Source organism: Lepisma saccharinum, chromosome 7 (assembly GCF_977018435.1).
Source record: "Lepisma saccharinum chromosome 7, izLepSacc3.1, whole genome shotgun sequence".
NCBI classification, from domain to species: domain Eukaryota; kingdom Metazoa; phylum Arthropoda; class Insecta; order Zygentoma; family Lepismatidae; genus Lepisma; species Lepisma saccharinum.
The window spans coordinates 75627234-75648795 of record NC_139235.1 but is presented as its reverse complement, the minus strand read 5'-3'; the positions used below and the strand labels follow the sequence as shown (position 1 = coordinate 75648795).

Sequence of the window (21562 nt, the reverse complement as noted above, 5' to 3'; positions counted from 1 at the left end):
AAGCAAGCTGAATCTGCATTATATGAAATTAACAAGCATAAAATTCGAAAAATAAAATTACTTACACTGTATTTCACTTCATTCTTCTCTTTCTTCACTTTGCTGTACCTATCTACCTTCACACATAGATAATCTCCTGATTTCTGCCAGTGCATCTTGCAATCTGCTACATTGAAGAGATTTTTCGCTCTAATCTCAGACCGACTGTTATAAAACAAAGGGGAAACAATATGAAAACAAAAAAATCAACATCTAGGTATTTCTAATGCATTTATAATATTTTCAATAAGGAAACAGTAATATTCACCAGGGGTAAACAAAACTAAAAATAATTCAGGTGGCAGCCCATTTTTCTCAGGAGACAGATATATTTATTTGTTTGTTTTTTTGCAAATGTGGGCCAAGAAAGGCATGAATCCAACTAAGCTATAAAATGTGATCTTAACCCATTTAATTTATTAATTAATACAATATTGGAGTAAAAGTAATTAATTCTTGTGCTGGAGTGGCGTTCACTCAACTGGTAACAACATGAATAACTATTCAATATATTATAATATATGGCCAACTGTACCATATCGATGAGTATTTTAAAATTCAGCTGGCAACAGTGCAAAAATTTAAAATGACATGTTTATTATTCTGATTTAATGATACACGTGACAGAAAACAAAAATTCTGAAAACATACTGTGCTATTATTATTAAAAAAAAAAGATAATGGAAATTTCCATAAGCAAGCTCGAAACAAAATAAAATTGAAATGAATATAAAAATTTCAGGTGTCCGGAGAATTTTTTCTGGTGCCACACTGTATTTTTCTACCCCTGATATTCATTACATATTAAAAATGTTTAAGCTGGATTACAAATTCTGAAATTAACTACAAAAATCAAGAGGATGTTTATTAATTGGGTACACTTCCAAAATTAAATTCCTTCTAAAATTTCAAGTGACTTAATACAACTTCAGGAATAGTACATAATCAAGTGGAATGCCAATAATTGTGTGCAGAGTATATTTGTAACATTACCTTGTAATCAAGCGGTCCCATGTTCGATACCCGGTGGAGGCATATAGCAGTTTGGATCCCACTTTAAACTGTAAGCCAGTCCCAATTAGCCTATCTGTGCATAAAGGAATTTTTCTTAAAAATCTAAAAATTCTAGTAATCAGAGGACTTGAATTGTTTTGAGTCCACTTTATGCACAGAAAGGCTAATCAGGACTGAACCTACAGTTTAAAGTGGGATCCGAACACTGCCACGAGCCTCCACCGAACACAGTACAAGGGTTTAATGGATTGCAAGGCAACGACACACTGGGAGGCCTCAGAAGACTTGAAACAAGGGGGGTACATTAACATGGAATTTCTACCTCTCAAGGTTCACATTACTGCAGGTATTCAATACAATAAGTTGTAAAAAGGTCATGGTACTTTTGTACAGTATTTTTCCTACAATTTGACATTTTGGTCCTTCATCCTCCCTCCTTCATCAGGAACTTCATAACTGCATGGTACAGTGGGATCCATGAGTATTACCGTGCAAATTGTCCATAACTACTTTCATTAATTTTTCTCTTACATCCTGAGTGTTTTTAAGCGGTGGATTTTTATGTATTCTGGTGCAGAAGTTGTCAACAGCTTGTTTTGAGTTTTCTTTCAATTCTTGAAGCTCTTACTGGGTCAAATAAAGTGCATGAACATGGTGATGGACAATTTGCATGGTAATACTCATGGATCCCACTGTACAAGATCAGGGAAAATTAAATAAAAATGTGAAATAGGAAATTCTGATATCCAACATATGTATGCAGCATTTCCAGATTTCATACTTTACACTGTTTAACCTGTTTTTGCCCTTTCCCCTATATAACCTGCTGTTTTACCATGCAAATATGAAGTTTCTGATGAAGGTGAAAGTGTGAGGGACCAAAACATCTAATTGAAAGCAACAAATAATAGTACATGTGGACATGAATTTCTAAAAATTGAAATACGAAATGTGAGAATACAACTCTGTCAACAATCTGAAATATCCTGAGAGTTATGCTAAACCCTAAAACGTTTATTAATTCTGTAGTAAAAAGTGGGATAAAATATGGGCTTCTCTCATGCTTAATAAAACTTCAACTGCATAAATCTAAAAATTGATGTCCAGACTGGGATTTGAATCTGTAAATAATCAGTGACTAGATCCCATCAGTCAACACACTCAGGCACTGAGGGAAAATACTTTCATGTGAAAAGAAAAAAAATGTCCATTAACATACCTTGGGATTTCTAATAATGTTACTCTCGCTGGAACATCTTTCTCCTCTGCTACCCAATATGCTAGTACATTGTCTGTAGGAGACCAACTAAAATCTCTAATTCCTGGCAATTTTACACTTTTCTTATCGACGAGGAAAAACGACTGAAAAAAACAGTTTAAAATCAGGAAAATACCTAGATAAATATTTAAATAATATAAACTTCCTCAAAAAAGGTTTGGAATATTATTATATTAGACAATAAGTGATAGGCACGGCCTTGGAAAACAACAACACATGGTATCGGTCTGGTGCTTTCTCATCTTTTCGCTGACATATGCCACCGTACCTATCACCTAATATAATAATATTCCAAACTTGTGCCTAATGTAAGAATATTCCGAACTTTTTGTGAGGAGTGTATATAAGGATCACTAGCAAACAGTGCATAGTTTATCTCTGGCTAAAATAGATGGAAACATACTAACATCCAGCACAAAAGAGAACTTGTGGCATGTCAAGGAAAACATCTGTACAAAAGTGTGTTTTATTTTCCTATATTTCTATGCATCTGACATTTGTTAAGTCTGTGGCAAACTTTGTCATGAGGTGACTAAGTGTGATGGCAGTACCAATTAGGAGCAGATATAAAATTTACTTCATGGTGTGGTGTGGTAAACACTAAGTATTGTGTAGGTAAACTTCCATATTTCCACATTGCTGTTTCCTTGTCAGACACTGAACAAGCACACCCCACTGGAAACCAGTACTTTGAAAGATCACTGACAAGAAGAAAAGTAGCTCTGCAGCACAACCAATAAGCATAAACAACATCACATCACCCAGGTCCACCAAATGGTTGACATCAGCACTGCCACCGACAGAGTAATCAAAGCAGTGTTGCACTATCATCTCTATCCTAGATGGTACAACCAGTGTTCATGAAGGCAGTAATCTTTTGAAATTAATCGAATGACAAAAGAACAGCAAGACACAAATACAGAAGTTTACCTACAAAATTTAATTGTTCAGGCATTGTCAAGGATAAAAAGTTAAAACAGGCGAGGACAGTAGGAAGAACAGGTGTATAATGGTTATCAGCAGAAGAGCACCTCGCAACTGATGTCTGAAAGTTGTGACAAATTGTTGCCCGAATTACCTCGTCACAAATTGTTGTCCGAATTACCTCCCATCTTTAAATTTTCACTCACTGTCAGGTGTCATGATGTTATATTCAGCACGTTGTGCTAGAATCTATCTGCATGAAAAATTTACTGAAAAGTAGGGAGGGGCCGATGTGAAATTTTAACTCATGTCACTCAAGTACAGATATAAAATTTACCGATATCTGATATTCTACCAATCCAATAAAAAATTCCAAGTGGTCCCTGAAGAACATGAATGGTTCTTTAACCTCCTAAACAAATGTTTGTTTCCAGGTGACTGCAGTGCAAAAGAAGCTGCATATTTAGACATTTACTTTTTTAAAAAGTAGGGCATGGAGATTAGCCATTAAAATTATAACAAAATGGCAGAATTTTGCACTAAATAAAAAGATATTTATGGATCTATCAGATCGGTAAAATAATCAGTAATTTTACCGATAAGCCTATGTTGGTTGATACTGATACAGTACAGATTAATCTGCCCCATCCTTACTGAAAACCAATTAATAATATTCTACAGATCCCACATAAAATTATAAATGTTCATTGCAGAATAGTTCATTAACCTCTTTATGTATGTAGACAGGTGACTCCAATGAGTTTTTAACTTTGCACACAATATTTGATGCAATGTTTCAGGAGAACATACACTCCCATTTACTCTGATGAAAGGAGCATCCAAAACATTATATCAAATATTGTGTTTATATGCTTGTAAGCTACAAGAGAAATAATTCTACAATGCAAGCAATACGTACAAACCTACCTTTGTTTCATATACACTAAGAACATCATTTCCCATCCGTGCAAAATACTTGTCATCCTGAGACCACCTAAATATAGGCCAGATTGGTGGGGTGTCGGCATCAAACGATCTTTTTTCAAGGCCCGTTCTTATATCCCAAATGATTAATCTCTTAGGCTCTTCTGGATTTAAGTCACAGATTGGCGTGTATGTTACCATGTATCTGCGGAGGAAGAAAGAAACAATTTAAAGCATGTAGCACAAACTTCAGCAATAAAACAATACTACAACAAGATCATCTCTGATGCTGGATGATGAAGTCAGAAAGAATGGTGCAAGTAACACTTTAAGAAAATGTATAGACTAGCGGTTCCCACACACTCGTCTAATAGTATCCTTTAGTTGCAACTAAACCCCCTTCCCCCATAGGTTTTCTCTGAATAGTGAGTTTTGGGGATTTTTCTTTGTCTGCTTGATTGGTGCGGAATTTTTTATATGTTGGAGGCATGTGTATCTGCAACAGAGCAAAACTTTAATTTTTTAATTGGGTGTTCCTACTTTTACAATCTATATTTACAGAAATTAAAATATTGAACATGCATGTTAAGAAATATATAAAAAACTAATTTTCCTGTATTTTTTAAACAGTTATTGAAAAAATGTAAGAACAAAAATAAGTTTGTAAACAAATTGTCAAGCACAATTTTTGAGTTTTGTTGTTAAGTTCTCAGAGTTTCTAGCGAGAAGGATGTGCCTCCATAGCTTGGTCTTATTGTGCACTTGAAACTTTCAAGTGGAGATACATGTCCAAATTTAATCTATTTCAGTACTGATCCCAGTCGTACTCATGACGTTTTTACACTTTAACAAATGTTTGTGGGTTGTTGAGTTGAAGAATGAAATGTCGAATGAGTATTTTGTTTCAAAACACATGAAATGGAAGAGTGTCAGTGACAAAAAACAGCCTTATTTTCCTGTTGAGCTATGAAATCTGCTCTACACACTTGCAGCAAAAAATGTTGTCTTGTGGGTACTCTCCACATTTCTCTTCCAAGCTGATTACGTACCCCTTTTAAATCGTTCATGTACCCACAGTTTGAGAACAACTGGTATCATTAGAGTAAAGTTTAGCAAACTTTAAGTCCACTTCATGAACAAACAATTTTTAAGTGGAATTCGAACCACCATACTGTGCCTCAAGGAATCAAACTGGACAGCTTGAGTACAATGCAAGTGTTAACCTACTTAAACGGACGGTGATACAAACTGACAGTATTTGCTTGACCGGAGACTAGTCTGTCTGATACTTGAACTAGGTGCACGGAAACCAGCAACTATTGTCCTGCTCTTGCTTTGCTTTTCCCATTTGTGGCACCAAAACAATTCTGCCCAGACACCTATTGTCATGGCTGTGTGTTTAGCTTAGAAACTATCTGAAACTATTATGAACTTAAGGTATATATAAAAAAAAAGGAAAGAATTATACCGTAAACAAAATTTAAGTTACTGAAGATTTAATATAGACAACTCAGTGGAAAGCATTCAAGTTAATTTACCAGGTTAAGTTTTTCATAACCCGTATGTCATTCATTTACACCACAATGTAACTATTGCTATGACAACATTGTAAAAATTTCCAGCTACTCCTAAGGAGTATAGCAGGTTTTTAAAGTATATCCAGTGCAATTATTTAATGACTGCAAAAACCGTACTTACTTTTCCCTCGGTGAAAAATCTATAAACTGAACTCCATTGTGCATAAACCTCATAATTTGTCCAAAAGTTTGTCCTCCCCATAGCGCAACACCTTTCTTGTGAAATGTGGATAGGTATGTTCCTAGCGGAGACCATTTCACATAGGTCTCGGACCATCGCTGGAGAGAGAGTTAATAAACATTTGTAAGATCACATCTCTAGAAAAGAATAATTTTAGTACAGTCAAGCAATTTAGTGCAGCTTCACATGTAAAAAAAAACAAAAAAACAGGGGGTAAATCTCCCGTGTATTGCATATCATAAAGGCCAATAAGTAGAGGACATGCACATCCTTGATCCTGGACATGGTAGGTGTGGTGATGTGATGAGCACCATGCTCTGGCCACCTTCATCCCTCCAGGACTATCCTCAGGTACCCATTTATTACTGGGAACAAAACCTGGGTCTTGAATCAAAAATCCATTTTCAGTGAAATTGCACAAAATGTATCACAATATGTAGGGTTCACCACTTGCCAAACACTTTAGCCATGCAAAAAGATGTTCCCAGTAACCTGTGTGTGCAGAAATCTGAACTATTGTGCTTCAGAGTATATGAAAAAAAAAAAAAATTATTTCACATAAAAGATCCTGCCTATTAATATACAGTAGGTAACTAACTCAGTCATTACTAGGGATGGGCGATATCAGAAATTTGATATTGTGATATATCATCAGACAATACAATATTTTTTTTCCGTACCATGATATCAGCAATATATCATCTCCATGGACCAAATATCGCGATGATAAATATTGCTGCCACGACATATACTGCTAAAATATCATGACGATATATTGCCGACAAGATATATATTGCCAAAATATCTGGACAATATATCGTCTAGTTCATATCACCTGGATGATATTCTTTTCAATATCGCGATATATCATCTGGACGATATGTCACCCAACACTAGTTATTACTCACCTCTCTCACACACAAAGGGAGAGAGAGAGAGGGGAAGACAAGAGAGGATGACAAAGGAATGGTAAATACCATTGGTATGAACTCTGACAATTACATGAATGAGCTATTAGAAGGGAAAAGTTTATTTTGTGAAGTAAGTATAGTTTTTACATCAAATGTAGGGTTATATCCACCATTTTAGCACCGAAATGTGATTTTGATCACTTCACATTACTTGTTGTGAACTCCAATCATATTACCAATGTATGTAGTATTCAAGCACATTATATGAATTTTATTATATGCAGTGAGGAAGTGTTGCATACTCAGAAAAGCCTAAGTATCAAACCATCATGGTAAAATTATGGTCAAGATTTCTCATCATTGCAGAGGCAACGCTGCCAATACGAAACTGGCCGCTATGGAAAGAATCCTAAAACTGCATCTAGTAGAATTGTTCTTTTCCAATTAAATTATCAATATATGTAGTATTCTTTTTTATTTTCTTTAATTTTGTTCGAGTCGCTTTTCTGCCACTTTGGGCAACAATTGAGGATGATATGATGAAATCGATGAAGCCAACATGATCAAGCCTTGTTTCCATGACAGGAAAAATCACTATAAATGCTGACAAAATAAGTCTGCATTTCAGTAAAAAAAAACATAATGACATGCTTCAACTCTCTAACAGGGTCTTCCTCAGCCAACAGAAATACTGATTGTCTTGGTCAGCATATGTAGGGTTTTTTCGATGAAGGAAAACTCACAAAGAAGACCCATGCTGGAATTCGAACCAGAGACACCTAGCATGCTGTGATTTCCACTCTGCCATGAAAGTCAGCAATATATGTAGTATTCAAGCATATTATATGAATTTTATTACATGCATTGAGGAAGTGTTGCATACTCAGAAAAGCCTAAGTATCAAACCATCATGGTAAATTTATGGTCAAGATTTCTCATCATTGCAGGGGCAACACTGTCAATATGAAAGCCACTACAGCAAGCATTATAAAATCACAGAGTAGAATTGTGTATTCCAATTACGTTACCAAAATATGCAGTATCAGAGTTTGAGTTTTTGTTTTAAGGCCACTTTGTGCACAGACAGGCTAATCAGGACTGGACCTACAGTTTAAAGTGGAATCCAAAGTACTATGTGCCTCCACAGGGTATTGAACCCAGGACCCCTTGATTACAAGGCAACGGCATTATCACTAATGTAGTATTTTAGCATATGTGAATTTTACTATGATTATATACAGGGTGTCCGGCTTAGACCTTAACATTACAAAACAGTATAACTTTAGTTACATTCAACTTCAAATAAAACTTATTGTTTGTATGGGACGGGCAACTGTGGCCATTTGCGAGAATCACCAGTACATCGAATTGACATGACGTGCATGCGCGTGTAACGCATAAATTCCAAGATGGCGGAGTGGACGGTTCAGCAGAAAGTGTTCTGCGTTCTTTCACTGGCAGCAAACAAATCTGTGAAGCTTTTTCAACGTGCTTTTCGGCGTGAATTCAATCTTCAACGTCACGACAATATTCCTTCCTATTTGAGTATTGCTAAGTGGGATAAACAACTAAGAGAAATTGGAAGTGTTGTGTCGGTGCGCGAGAAGTACGCGAAGCGGAAGGTATCAGAGGAAAACATTGAAGTGATTTGCACTGCATTCACAAGAAGTCCAAGAAAATCAATAAGACGTGCAAGTTTAGAGCTCAACATTCCTCGGTCTACTATCCATGACGTTGTGCACAAAAGGTTACGTCTACGGGCGTACAAGATCCAGTTAGATCCAACGAAATTATCCTGATGATAAACCTAAAAGACAGACGTCTTCGGGCAAAATGTTAACCGAAATTGACAACAACAATGCTTTTCTGGACAAGGTGTGCTTTTCTGATGAAGCTGCATTCCACACGTGTGGCAAAGTGAACAAGCAAAATTGCCGTATTTGGAGAAGTGACAATCTTCATGAGTTTCGTGAAATTATGAGAGACTCTCCAAAAGTTAATGTGTGGCGTTGGTTAATGAAAGAGAAGATAATAGGCCGTTATTCTTTGCTGAAGAAACGGTGAGAGGAACGAATTATTTAGACATGCTTTAGCATTACGCTGTGCCTCAAATGCCTCCAGAAACCATTTCCAACAACAAGGAGACCCGGCACATTTTCCTATCATTGTACGAGAATTTCTCGATGAGCATTTTCCCAGAAGATGGATAGGAAGAGAATCTAAACCACTTGCTTGGCCTCCGCGCTCGCCGTATCTTTCCCCCCTAGACTTTTTCTTTTGGGGGTTCATCAAGGACCAAGTCTACAGTATGCCCATCGAGAACTTGGAAGATCTGAGTAACAGAATTCATCAGGCGATTAACAATGTGACCCCTCAAATGCTAGTGAATACCTGGACGGAATTGGAATATCGGTTCGACATCTGCCGTGCCACAGGGGGGGCTCATATCGAGGTTGTGTGAAGTGCTGGTGCTGGGACAAAAAAATGCATGAGTTTTTCTACCAAAATTTAAATTTTGGTAATAAAATTGGGTTTCTCTGCAAAATTATGCTCTTTTGTAATGTTAAAGGTCTAAGCCGGACACCCTGTACACGTAAATATGGTATATGAAGGGTTGGGATAAGAGATGAGAATGAATGCTCCTTGCACATAGTAAGGCAGGCCTACAAGATCAGGGGCTCGGCTACTAGCGTACCTCAACAAAGAAATATTACTTTTATGCTCGAAATGTAATTTTTATTGACTATGTTCCACTTATAAGTATATGAAAGGTTGGGAAGCTCCGTTTACAAACTCGCACATAAAAACAAAACCAGCATTCGCACATAAAAACAAAAACAGCCTAACATTGGAACATCACTTCCACGTTCCCATTTTCTGTAAAAGGAGAAAACAAACACTACTTCACACTGTTGATTATTTCAATTAAATTATCAATATATGTAGTGTTTGAACAATTAATGTTCATTATATTACATGCAGTGAGGAAGTGTTGCATACTCAGAAAAGCCTAAGTATTAAACCAACATTGTAAAATTATGGTCTCAAGATTTCTCATCATTGCAGAGGCAACACTGCCAACATAAAAGCCACAAGCATTAAAAAATCACATCTATTATGTTACCAAATTTTGTAGTATTAGAGAGTTCTTGTTTTCTAAGTTCAATCTGTGCACAGATAGGGTAATCAGGACTGGGCCTACAGTTTGAAGTGGAATCTGAACCACTATGTTCCTCCACCAGTCATCAAACCCTTGATTATAAGGTGGTGATGTTACCATTAATATAGTATTCAAGCATATTACCGTATTTACGCATGTATAGTGCGCGTGCATGTATAATGTGCACTCTGGTTTTGGATGGGTAAAAGTAACAAAAAATTATATCTCTTATATAATATGCAGTACAATCCAGTTTCAAGAAATGGCTTTCTTGTTGTAGGTTGTAAAACTGTTGCTATGCTAATCAAGAGTGAATGACATCATATCCATTCAATTGCTCATTCCTTCTTTTTAACTACATATTCTTCCCGTGACTAATGTAACATTTATACGAGGCACATTCAGGACTTTCCAAATAGCAGTTAGCAGCACAAGATTTCTTCCATTAAGGAATTTACACACTCCATGTATGTCATATTATTTGGCCAGTAATACATCTTAATTTTTATTATCTTTTTCTTGTTTTCTTTCATCCAAAGTACCATAAAAATCTGAATGTTTCTTCATTTTTTGATGAACTTATTTTGACCGCATTTCACATTAGTGTCGTTATCTTGTATGGAATACTGTTTCCATATTCAGAAACTGTAGGATTCAAGCTTTACAACAATATATAACATGATAGGGTTCCGTAAACATGAAAAATCAATGCAAGTGTCCCAAAATCATGTAGTGACCCTGTACGGTTTCATGTTGGCTGTCTGAATTATTCCGTGCATAGCACGCACCACAGTTTATGGGGCAAAATTTTTTGGAAAAAGTGTGATTTATACATGCGTAAATACGGTATGTATATGGATTTTATTACATGCAGTGAGGCAGTGTTGCATACTCAGAAAAGCCTAAGTAATACACCATCATTATGAAGTCATGCTCAAGATTTCTCATCATTGCAGAGGCAACACTGCCGATACAAAACAGCCACTCTGTGTTACATCATAAAATTACATCTAGTAGAAGCAGTTTCATTGGTTTCTACAAACTAGCACTACATACAGATTTAGTTTCAAACCAGCAGTTCCGAAAAGTCGCTTTTTTAGCTCAGGGAACTGTTGATACTATTTCTATTTTTCCCAGTTAAACCTGGAAATGGGCTATTAGGTGAAGATGACATTAAGAAAATTTACCCCATTTTCATTCACCAATCTCTGCATCTACTCACCGGTCTATCCTCAACCAATGAAGGTTCTGGTGCAGAATTCAGCCATATTTGTACAACACTGCCACCGTTGCACATGATGCAGAACTGGTCATACGCATCTGGCTCGAGAAGGTAATAGTGTAGATTTCCTTGTTCTTTGTACGGCTGTGGTTTCGGTGGTTCCCAATCATCTGGAATATCTTCATACCTAGAACATTTAGGTACAATAAGAATCTGGTATTCAGGATGTTCCCAATAATTAAACAAGCAATGTAACCTATGAGAATGACATATGTCTGGAGAAATAAATTGATCATTATTCTTAACATGAAGCAAAGGGTCCTTCGTAATTATTATAAAACAGGGGAAAATATACTTGCTAAAGTTAATCTGAAAAAATTAAAACCATACTCGCGTATCAGTTGCAATTTGGTCATGTACATTTTGAAAATATGTGCGTTTACTCACTAAATATATTCACAGTATAAAAAACTTACGTGAGTGAGTATAATAGTTGTAAAACTCCTTGCAGATGACGTTTCGCGAAGCTACGCTTGGAGGGGATGTAGCATTTGTACGCTACAGTAGTCATTCACTCTGTATGGGTACACCGTTCTTTTAGAATTATCTTTTAGCCTACATCGCACTTTTAACGTCATGTAATTTTAAATTCCATATCCCAATACCCTTTTTTACCTAATCCTGTATTTATTTTTACATATACGATGAAGTAGCTTCGTGAAACATCGTCTGCAAGGAGTGTTACGACTATTATACTCACGTAAGTGTTTTATACTTTTTATACTGTGAATTTGGTCATAATCACTGATAACAGCTGATACTGTATCACTTTTCTTCAAAATAGAATACAGGAAAACCTCGTTAATACGAAGTATTTTTAATCCGAAGTTCTTCCCATTCCCCAGCCAATAAGATACGATTTATAATGTATTTCAGTACGGATAAATCGAAATACGGATAATTTTTAATACGAAGTTGTTTACAAGACCCTTCGGCAAAACTGGTTTCGCTTAATTCGAAGTAGACACCTGCGTAAGTCGACAAGAGAAGATCGAATGTGGAGAGAGCTTGGATGTTATTTTAACTTGACCATTACATGTTTCCTTGTCCTAAGAGCTGCTGACAACTTGAGGGAAGCAGCCCGATATGCCCGCTGGACATTGACATTCTTTGTCAATGTGCATGGCAGGTCAAGCTCTTTCCCAGTTTAATGCGCCACCTTGGAAATATTCACCAGTGCTAGATGAGAAATGCACCCATCCGTCTAGCTCCGAGCTCAAGATCCAGCAGTTTCCCGTGAGCGAGCAACTTTTGGCCTGGTAGCAGACAACTTCCGGTAACCACTTTCATTGAAAGCATGTTCTTTGTGACCTGTAGAACGTCATAAAAAAAGGGAAACTGTTACAGATAATCAAAGCCACATAGGCCAACTAAAGATGGTCAACCCGCTTAATCCGTTGTCAAAAGTTGACTTTGATCTTACGTGTGTTGCAACTCCAGTTTCCCGCTTCTTACGATTCCCAACTGTGCCGATCATAAAATTTGCCAAAAAAGTGTTCTGTTGGCTGAGTGACTTCTCCCTTTTTCCTATCAGCAAACGGAGCAGGGCGGGGGGGGGGGGGGGGGGGGGGGGTAAATTGCTAATTGTTTCGTCCGTGTGTACACGCGGGCTCCTTTCCTTTGGAGTCTAAAATAAAGTTCCCAGTTCTGAATAAATTCTTCAAAACGAACAAAAAACCACAGGATAAGGAAAAGAAAAGTGACCCCTCCCTTCTACAACAGCTCATTATCTGCTACTGGTGTGCATGGCAATGCGATAATTGCAAAATTCAGGTCCCGCTTTCTTGTTTGAATGCAACTGTGTGGATAATACTGCCCCTATCATTCTCTGTTGCATGGTAAAAGTAATGCAAGGATCATTTTTCTTTTTCACACTGCTGATAAACGTTCGGTCTTCAACAACTGCGTTATCTTTAAAATGCCCATGATTTCCCTTCTGCCACCTGCTGCTCTAACTTCCAGCCAGTCTCATTGTGTTTACGCTGCAGCTGGCACCAGTGTTTATTCTAGCGTCTGGAAAGTTGTCGCTTGCAGATAACAGCAATGACTCATCCAGCACAATGAAGAAGCCTCATTGTTTTGAATCTCACAAAGCTGTTTTGATTTGACGATAACGAAATGTCATCTCCAGAAAGAAAAACAAGAGTCAAAACAACTTCATGATGCACATAAAGTTCGATTCGCTTTTCTTCAGAACCATTAGTGCTGCTGTAAAAAAAAAACACCCTCAATGCTTAATTTAGGAATACGAGAGGAAAAGTTTTGGCGGAGCGAGTGTTTGACCTCCAGAATACTCCTGAATCCAATAATAAATTGTCGATTAATCTGAAAATATGCAAGTTTCGTAAAGCTCGTTTTGAGTTCATTTTATGCTGATGAGCTACGTGGGACTAAATATAAAGTTTACAAGTGGGATCCAAACCAGAGTGATTATCGAGTGCGGTGCTGTTTAATGTGCCCTAGGATACACATTCGGTGTAAACAGATTGCAAGTTGTGTGTTTACTTTTTCAGAGTGGATTACAATGCAAGTTGAGGAAGAGTTTGGACTGATCCCTGCAAAGGGGGAGGGGGACAAATATGAAGGTAACTGAAGCAAAGAAAACGTGATTTTTTTTACGATGTGTTTTAGACAGTCGAACCAGAATGAAAGTTACAGCCACAATTTTTTTTTTTTGTGCCAGGGAAAGGTTGTGTTCTCTCCCAAGAGAATCTTCTCTTACCAGTTAATCCTCTAACGGACAATGTTCTAGTGAACACACATAAAATCCAATATTCATTCTGCCCGATTATCTCATGTGTCTTGCTCACGCCAGTGTGACTACTGTCAAGATTCTTCTGAGTTTCACTTCTTGCAATAAACGAGATTGTTTTCCTTTCCGTAGGTCTCCGTGCAAACGGGTTTATGAACTAAAATTGTAAAAATTTCGTGGAAGAGCAACGACTTTGCATAATTGAAAGAAAATACCATTTTTTCAAAGACTTTTTACAGCAACATGCATCCTGTGCATAACCGGTTGTATAACTAGGCAGGATAAATGGTGTTATAGTCTCCTTGGAATCTTTGTGTCCGCGTAAGCTCCATGTTCTCGTTTTGTGTAACATATTTTACACTTTCTTTAAAACTTACAATATTATTATATAGTACATATAAAGCTTATTTTCTACCACCGAGTATAAAACACCCGTTGTGGGGGTAATTTCTACTCTACTTTGTTTACACCTGAAAAACAGGTGCCATCTTGAACAGTTTGGATAACTCGAAGTCGTGTAATTCGAAGTTGACATTTTTGGTCCCTTGAACTTCGTATTAACGAGGTTTCCTGTACAACATTTGAAGACCAAACATCTATATTATGCAAAATGCACAATTTTCACCACTTTTTGCACCATACTGTGCAGAAAAATTATTTTCTTAGATCTGCCAAAATGATTGATGTGGTAATTATGGAACCCCATATGTAATAAATATTCTGAACCACTTTATATTTTTACGAAGCTGTGTTGTCACAGCTCAGCCTTACAGTAGGGATGGTGCAAAATTAGGTTGACATATGCCTAGTAGGCAAAGACTGTCAAACCTACTACTGTTGCCCACCTTTAGAATGTAACCCTCATTATACATTCAATCTTCATGATAACAATAGAGCAACATGTTATAAAATTTTCCCATGCAATAACTTTTAACTAACTAACTCTCTAGCCTTCTTAAACCTGAAGGTTCATGGCTGCAGCAACACAGGCCTTCCATCTTTCCCTATCTTGAGCAAGATCTATATACTCTTTTCCATCCCTACCGATTTCCCTTAGGTCCATCTCAACGTTGTCCCTCCATCTTCATATTGGCCTTCCTACAGGTCTCTTACCATCAGGTTTCCCAACAAGAATCCTGTAAACTCCTCTTTCCTCTCCCATTCGTGCCACATGGCCTGCCCACCTAAGTCTTCTTCATTTAATTATTCTAATAATATCCGGACATGAATACAAATTATGTAGTTCTAAATTATGTAACCTTCTCCACTCACCTGTCTCCTCATCCCTTTTAGGTCCAAAGATTTTCCTAAGGATCTTATTTTCAAATACTCTCAATTTATGTTCCTCTTTCAATGTAAGGGACCAAGTTTCACATCCATATAATACTACAGGCAAAATTACTGTTTTGTATATTTTAACTTTTAGTTTCTTAGATATTAAACGAGAAGACAAAAGTTTATGAAGAGAGAAGTAACATGCATTTCCTGAATTAAGCCTACTTTTTATTTCCTCTTTAATATAATTTTCATTTGTTAATATTACTCCTAAGTATTTGAATTTGGAAACTGGTTCAAATGAGTTGTTATCAATAATTAGATTTTGATTATTACCTAACACTTGGTTTCGGGCTGTAAGCATATACTTAGTTTTCTCTTTGTTAAATTCCAAACCTATCTCTTTAGCAGTTTTGAAAAATATTTTAGCATTATTCTTAACTAACTACATTAAGATATTATACTATCCAATTATGCAGAAAATATACATCTATAGACAAGAATTCTTTCAATTCTTGTACATATGGACAATTATGTGTCCAAGGGTATTGGTTGGGTTAGAAAGCATTACTATAGACCATAAAATACAATTTTTAGGATAAGTGTAAAATTTTATTACGTATTGTGGCACTTTTTAGTGCACATAAATCCACTCATAGTCAGGGCTGAAGAATACTATGAACCTGCTCAGGTCTTCTTAGAGGACCTTAAGATCACAATTGAGACTTTCATCATGGCAGGCTACGAAGCTAATGTGCAAACAGACCTTTTACTAAGGGGGCATATTTTAACTTCTTTATGGGGGCAGATTTTTACTATTTTAACTTCTTTATGATGTGTCAAATGATACTTGGGTGAAGTTTTATTGTGTAAATAGAGTGTACATTTTGCCTTTCCAGTAGGCATGCATATTTAGTTTTTGACAAACACAAAATTAAAATAATATGCAGTAATGGTAATGTATTAGGTTCTTGAAAGGTGAAAGGTACATTTTCCTACCATATGTTGTCACAAAATGAACTGTAAAATAAGCTCTTAAACGTGAAATTTACAGTTTTTTACAGATGAAGTCAAAATTATCCTGAGTGTTATGAAAAAACAGAATAAAATATTAATTTTGATGTGGAAATTTGAGAAGCAAAAATGGACTACTTTACACAGAAATAAACTTAACACACTATTATTTGTTCAGCTTTTATACAGAAATCTAGATTTTCTTTTCACCATAAATATGTGGCTTACTTACACTTTATGCTTTTTAGCCACAACTTAAAAACATGCAGTTGAGGTTCCACTGTAAATGCATATTTGAAGAGTTGGAGCATATATCTCTCCAACATGGATATACTAACATGAATTAAGAAAATTAACATCACAAACATGAATATACTTACTTTTTGAAATCTGTAAACAGATTGACAACAAATGTATGAAGTTTATCGAGTTTGTAGTTGTTTGTCACTTTCACAGCCTCTGCTGCATTCGCTGGACTACTATACTCTAGGAAAATATAGCTGCAAAAGAAAGATAATATTCAAATAAAATTCGAACTGAGGCAGGCAAACATTCCATTCTTCTAGTCATCAAATCAAAACTTTGCTTCTGCAACTAGGAGTGAAACATTCATACAATGTAAACAGGAACATTTATTGAACCTTAGTGGAAGTCATTACCACTGTCTGGAGTTCCAAAAAGTGCAATTTATAAGAAAAAAAAAAAAAGACGTACCTTACACAAGCATTGGTTGTTCCCATTGACAAGGCATTCTTCGTTCATAGAAGAGAATATATCGCAGAATAGTGAAAAAGATTGTGAAAGCACATTTGAAGCTTTCTGAAAGTAATTAGCACTGTTTGCAATTCTCAAAAGTCCTTGTTATCGGTGAAAAGAAGTTGTAAAAGTACCTTATGCAAATATCCCCGCTTTCCACAGACTGCTGCCAATACAACACTCGAAGGGGTGTTGTGCTTGAGACCAACATGATATAAAACATTTAGGGAAATTACCGTAACTTTGGCCCAACTAACCTAACCATGAAAGCATTAGAGACTACTTGAATACTAAGAGCCCTAAACCTGACTCACCTAATCTAACTACGAAAACCCTTTCCACCACACACGTGATCAAAATGGCAACAGCAAACAAATGGCTAAATGCAAGGGAAGAATTGTATTGGAATATACGGAAATGTAAAACCATTCCGAAGCAAACACGGAGTAAGTAATCACTAAAACTCCAAAGTATGCGTCACCAGACAAATAGAAATCTAACCATGAAAAAATGGCTGTGTACCATGATGAAATTGGAATTAAGCAATTAGAACTTCGGCCAGCAGAAGTAAGTATAATGCTAATAGCCCTAAATCTGAAACAAGCTCACAAGCTATCTTCATATTTAATTTCTCCTTCACTCCAACTCATTTAAAAATCTATTTTTGATCAACTAAAATGATAAATGTGAGGAATGAAACAAAAAGTTGCATTGTGCGAATGATTCTATCTACATCTAGATGAAATCAAGTAAAAAAAAAAAAAAAACAATTAACTCACCCTTTTGTTTGGCCATTTTCATTTCTAGGATAATACTCGTTAATTATATTTCCAAATTTTGAAAATATTTTTCCTATAACAGACTGTAGTTTCTCTAGACGATCAGGTCCAACCTGAGGGACACCATCTACTACTATAACAGACTCTACCCCATCTGTTTCATGGGGCTTCTGTTTTATTAAGTCTCCGAGGAGTTCTGAAATTCAAGAAAAACATAAATGCATCACAACCACTCAAACTGCAATGTCCACCAAAAATTATCACGCCACATATGTGAGTGAAATTAAAATTTAGGAGTGCATCATATATATAATTATTTACACAGGTCAGAAGATTTGGGGAAATTCTCATATGTAAAAACACATCTAATTACTACTTTCATCTTGTCAAAACAACTATAACTTATTGATTTAGTCCTTTTTAACATTGCTACTTACTTATCCTGCATTGTGGAACATCGCATAAGGTGTAATTATGGATTTCTCACGAAAATAATTCCAATTTTTCATATTACAAGTAATTATTGTTGTTCCTTTTTTCGCTTGCGTGGCACACAATATGGCACGTGAGTTCTGGATCATCGCACGTCATGCTTGTGTTTTGTCGATTAGGAGTGGGTATGCGGTGTTTCCAACCTTCTAAACCAAAAAATACCTACTTTTGTGTTATTTTCTATTTTTTCTCAGGTTTGAAATTATGCTACTACCTAAAATTTGGGGTTGTATAACCATGCACGGGCTGCCCTACAAACCATTCACAGATAGCCCCACGAACCATTCATGGTATGATTAGGTTAGGCAAGCATAGTTAAAATTTGGAGTCGTAGAACCATGCACAGGTAGCCCCACAAACCATTCACAGATAGCCCACGAACCATTCATTGTATGATTAGGTTAGGCAAGCACAGTTAAAATTTGGGGTCGTAGAACCATGCACAGGTATCCCCACAAACCCTTCACAGTTAGCCCCACGGGCCATTCATGGTAAGGTTAGGTTAGGCAAGCACAGCTAAAATTTTTGGTTGTATAATCTTGACATAGTTCAAATATGGAAACAAATTTCAAAATTGCAGTGTCTGCTGCCACGTTCTTTTTCTGCAGGAACCTCAAAAGAAATACGCGTGGCAGCAAACTCGGTCTTTGTTTTATCGTGATTTCATCATGCTATGTATGCAAAATGAAGAAGCTTATTATACAACTTCTACAGCTCAATAATTACTTCCTTCACTTCACCCCAACATGTGAACATCAGATAAACCACCTCGACTCTAATTATTTCGTGAGAATAAAAATTAGGATACAAATTATAGAGGTTTCCGGTATTCTAGCCCTAATTTTTATTTTATTTACTTACAAACTATGGTTGCTATGTTGTTTTGGTCAACTTGTATTCATAGTGGCAAGTTCACAAACAGATTACAGCTAATATTCAGAACATTAGTCTTCCAAACCTTTTTAATACCAAGTGTTTGAAGGTTGTACAGAAATCTCCTGAAATTTTATTCTCTAAATTTAGCAAGTCTGCACTCATCGTGTTCGTGTAGAATTATAAACAAAAATACTGTGCTACTCCCAACAGAACAATTTCAGCAGTTTGCATCTCATTCTAAACTGCAAATTCTACCCTAACTAGCTTATCTGTGCATCATAAATTAGATCTAAAACAGGCATCATACTTCTGAAAGGCAACTACGTGTGCAAATCGAGGGCAAAATTCACTATTACCCGCCAAGGGGATCAGTAGCTTAAGTAACCGAAAAAACAGGAAATTCTGATTACTCCAATAGTACAACCTCATTCATAATAAGTAAACTAGGTTGAAATAATATTTCGGTAGCATGAACTGCACATCTGTTTCTAACATGAAAAACAGCCCGCCAAGTTCCCATATGGATACACGGAGTACACGAAGATTTTCACTCTTAGATTATAGTAAGCATTTAACATATACGTACATATAAATTTGAATTTATGGGTAAAAGAAACTTCATTCTTTCACTGTAAAACAGTAAAGACAATTTTTCGGCAAAGTAACATTGTAAGAAACACCGACATCTGTTGTTACCAACAATAAAGCAGCCTACAAACAACGCCTTCTAAAAAAAACATTTTCTATAGTTTTATATGCACCTTCATCAGAGATGTTGTCCACATAACCTTCCGGGTCGCTGAAGTCTGGTTCTTCTTCCTCTTGTTCTTCTTTTCCATTTTTATTCGAATCGTCTACGTTCTGGCTCGATTTCTCTACTTCCTTCTTTTTCGCCATCTTGGAAACCTCGTGGACTGGACATGGACAAATGGCGAACGAGAAAGCGACCCACGTTGCCGCAGTGGGGAGTAGGGAGTAACATGTATGACATTTTATTCATTCCTGTCGGACATCTCTGTACACACTGCAATGCAAAATTCAAACCAAAACCAAATATGTGCATATAAGTTATTTACGCTTAGTCTATATTTGCTTCTAAACAGCTTGAAATATGAAATTTGCAACCAAGTCCGCTTCCGATAGCAGGCAGCAGGGGCGTGTTGGCAGCGATGTGCGGGTAGAGGTCGTACCCGCAATGCAGAGGGACTCAGAAATCCCGTAATGTGAAATCCCCTCTGTGATGAAATTTTGAATAATCCAGGATATTCAACAGGTATCAACACAGAGAAAAATGAAATAGTCATATACTCTCTGATCAGTAGCGGCGATTGAGTTCCAAAACTGTGGAGGCAAGAATATTTTACTTTTCTTGTTAATAGTGGCGTGCCCAGGATTTTCGAAAGGGAAGGGTTATGTACACTTTTTCTGGTCGTCATCCCTCATTTCGCCATCTTTTCCTACCTTTGACGTTTTTTAAGGAAAACTACTAGGCCAAAAAGGGGGGGGGTATAACCCCAACCACCCCCCCCCCTTGGGTACGCCAATGCTTGTTAAGGTTTAGCATAGTGCGGGGCACCGCCTCTGTCTTTGATATCAACAATGACAATTTGAACTGGAAATTTTTTTAGATAAACCACTGAATAGAAAAACCCGTTTTTTTTCTGCCAATTAATTTAGATTTTTTTATCAAGAATCAGAATTAGCTGCATTTTACAAGTCAGCAGGCACCACAAATAACTTCACGACTCAGTGTTCTTTATTATTATACTGCAATATATTATTTCAATATGTGCGAAGTGGTTGAGTGGGTTCCCGGCAACTTTTGTTGTTGAATTTGGTGTTTTAAGTCCACTTTATGCACAGTAAGGCTAATCGGGACTGGACCTACAGTTTAAAGTGGGATCCGAACCACTTGTGCCTCCACCGGGTATTGAACCCGGAAGCCCTTGATTACAAGGCGGCGACGCTACCACTGCGCCATCGGGGAGGCCCTGGTTCCCGGTAACATATCATAAGACCATAGATAAGACGGATGTTTGCGATAATAAGAAGGAGCGTACTGGCTCGGAGGGTCCGGGCAACTTGACATGTGGATTCAGTTTAGAATGCCGAATTAACTTACTTGCTCGCAGATGGTCATCAATAGGAGAGAAAACTCTCATACCTTTATGTACCATTTGTTGTCAACTTATAGAGTGCAAATTGTCTGCTGATCTGGTCTGTCTCTTATTGCAACACAATAAACAATTAAACTTGGTAATCCATGTGCTTTTACAGGACAGTCTAGGGCACCAAGGCTTTTCGTATACAAATAAGAAGAGCTAAGA

At 36.7% G+C, this 21562-nt stretch overlaps 1 protein-coding gene across 1 annotated transcript in view; it reads right to left on the bottom strand.

Annotated features, from left to right (window-relative positions):
• The window catches only part of LOC145989932 (eukaryotic translation initiation factor 3 subunit B-like), a 45594-nt gene extending 25408 nt beyond the window's left edge, over window positions 1-20186 (bottom strand). Inside the window, exons 1-8 of the mRNA XM_083125458.1 lie at window positions 19997-20186; window positions 17868-18063; window positions 16713-16832; window positions 11232-11418; window positions 5879-6036; window positions 4184-4385; window positions 2273-2415; window positions 66-204 (exon numbers count right to left, since the gene is read on the bottom strand). Of these exons, the coding sequence (XP_082981584.1) occupies window positions 66-204; window positions 2273-2415; window positions 4184-4385; window positions 5879-6036; window positions 11232-11418; window positions 16713-16832; window positions 17868-18063; window positions 19997-20132 (1281 nt within the window). The 5' untranslated portion in view covers window positions 20133-20186. The remainder of the gene's footprint in view (window positions 1-65; window positions 205-2272; window positions 2416-4183; window positions 4386-5878; window positions 6037-11231; window positions 11419-16712; window positions 16833-17867; window positions 18064-19996) is intronic.
• Between the last annotated feature and the right edge of the window lie 1376 nt (window positions 20187-21562).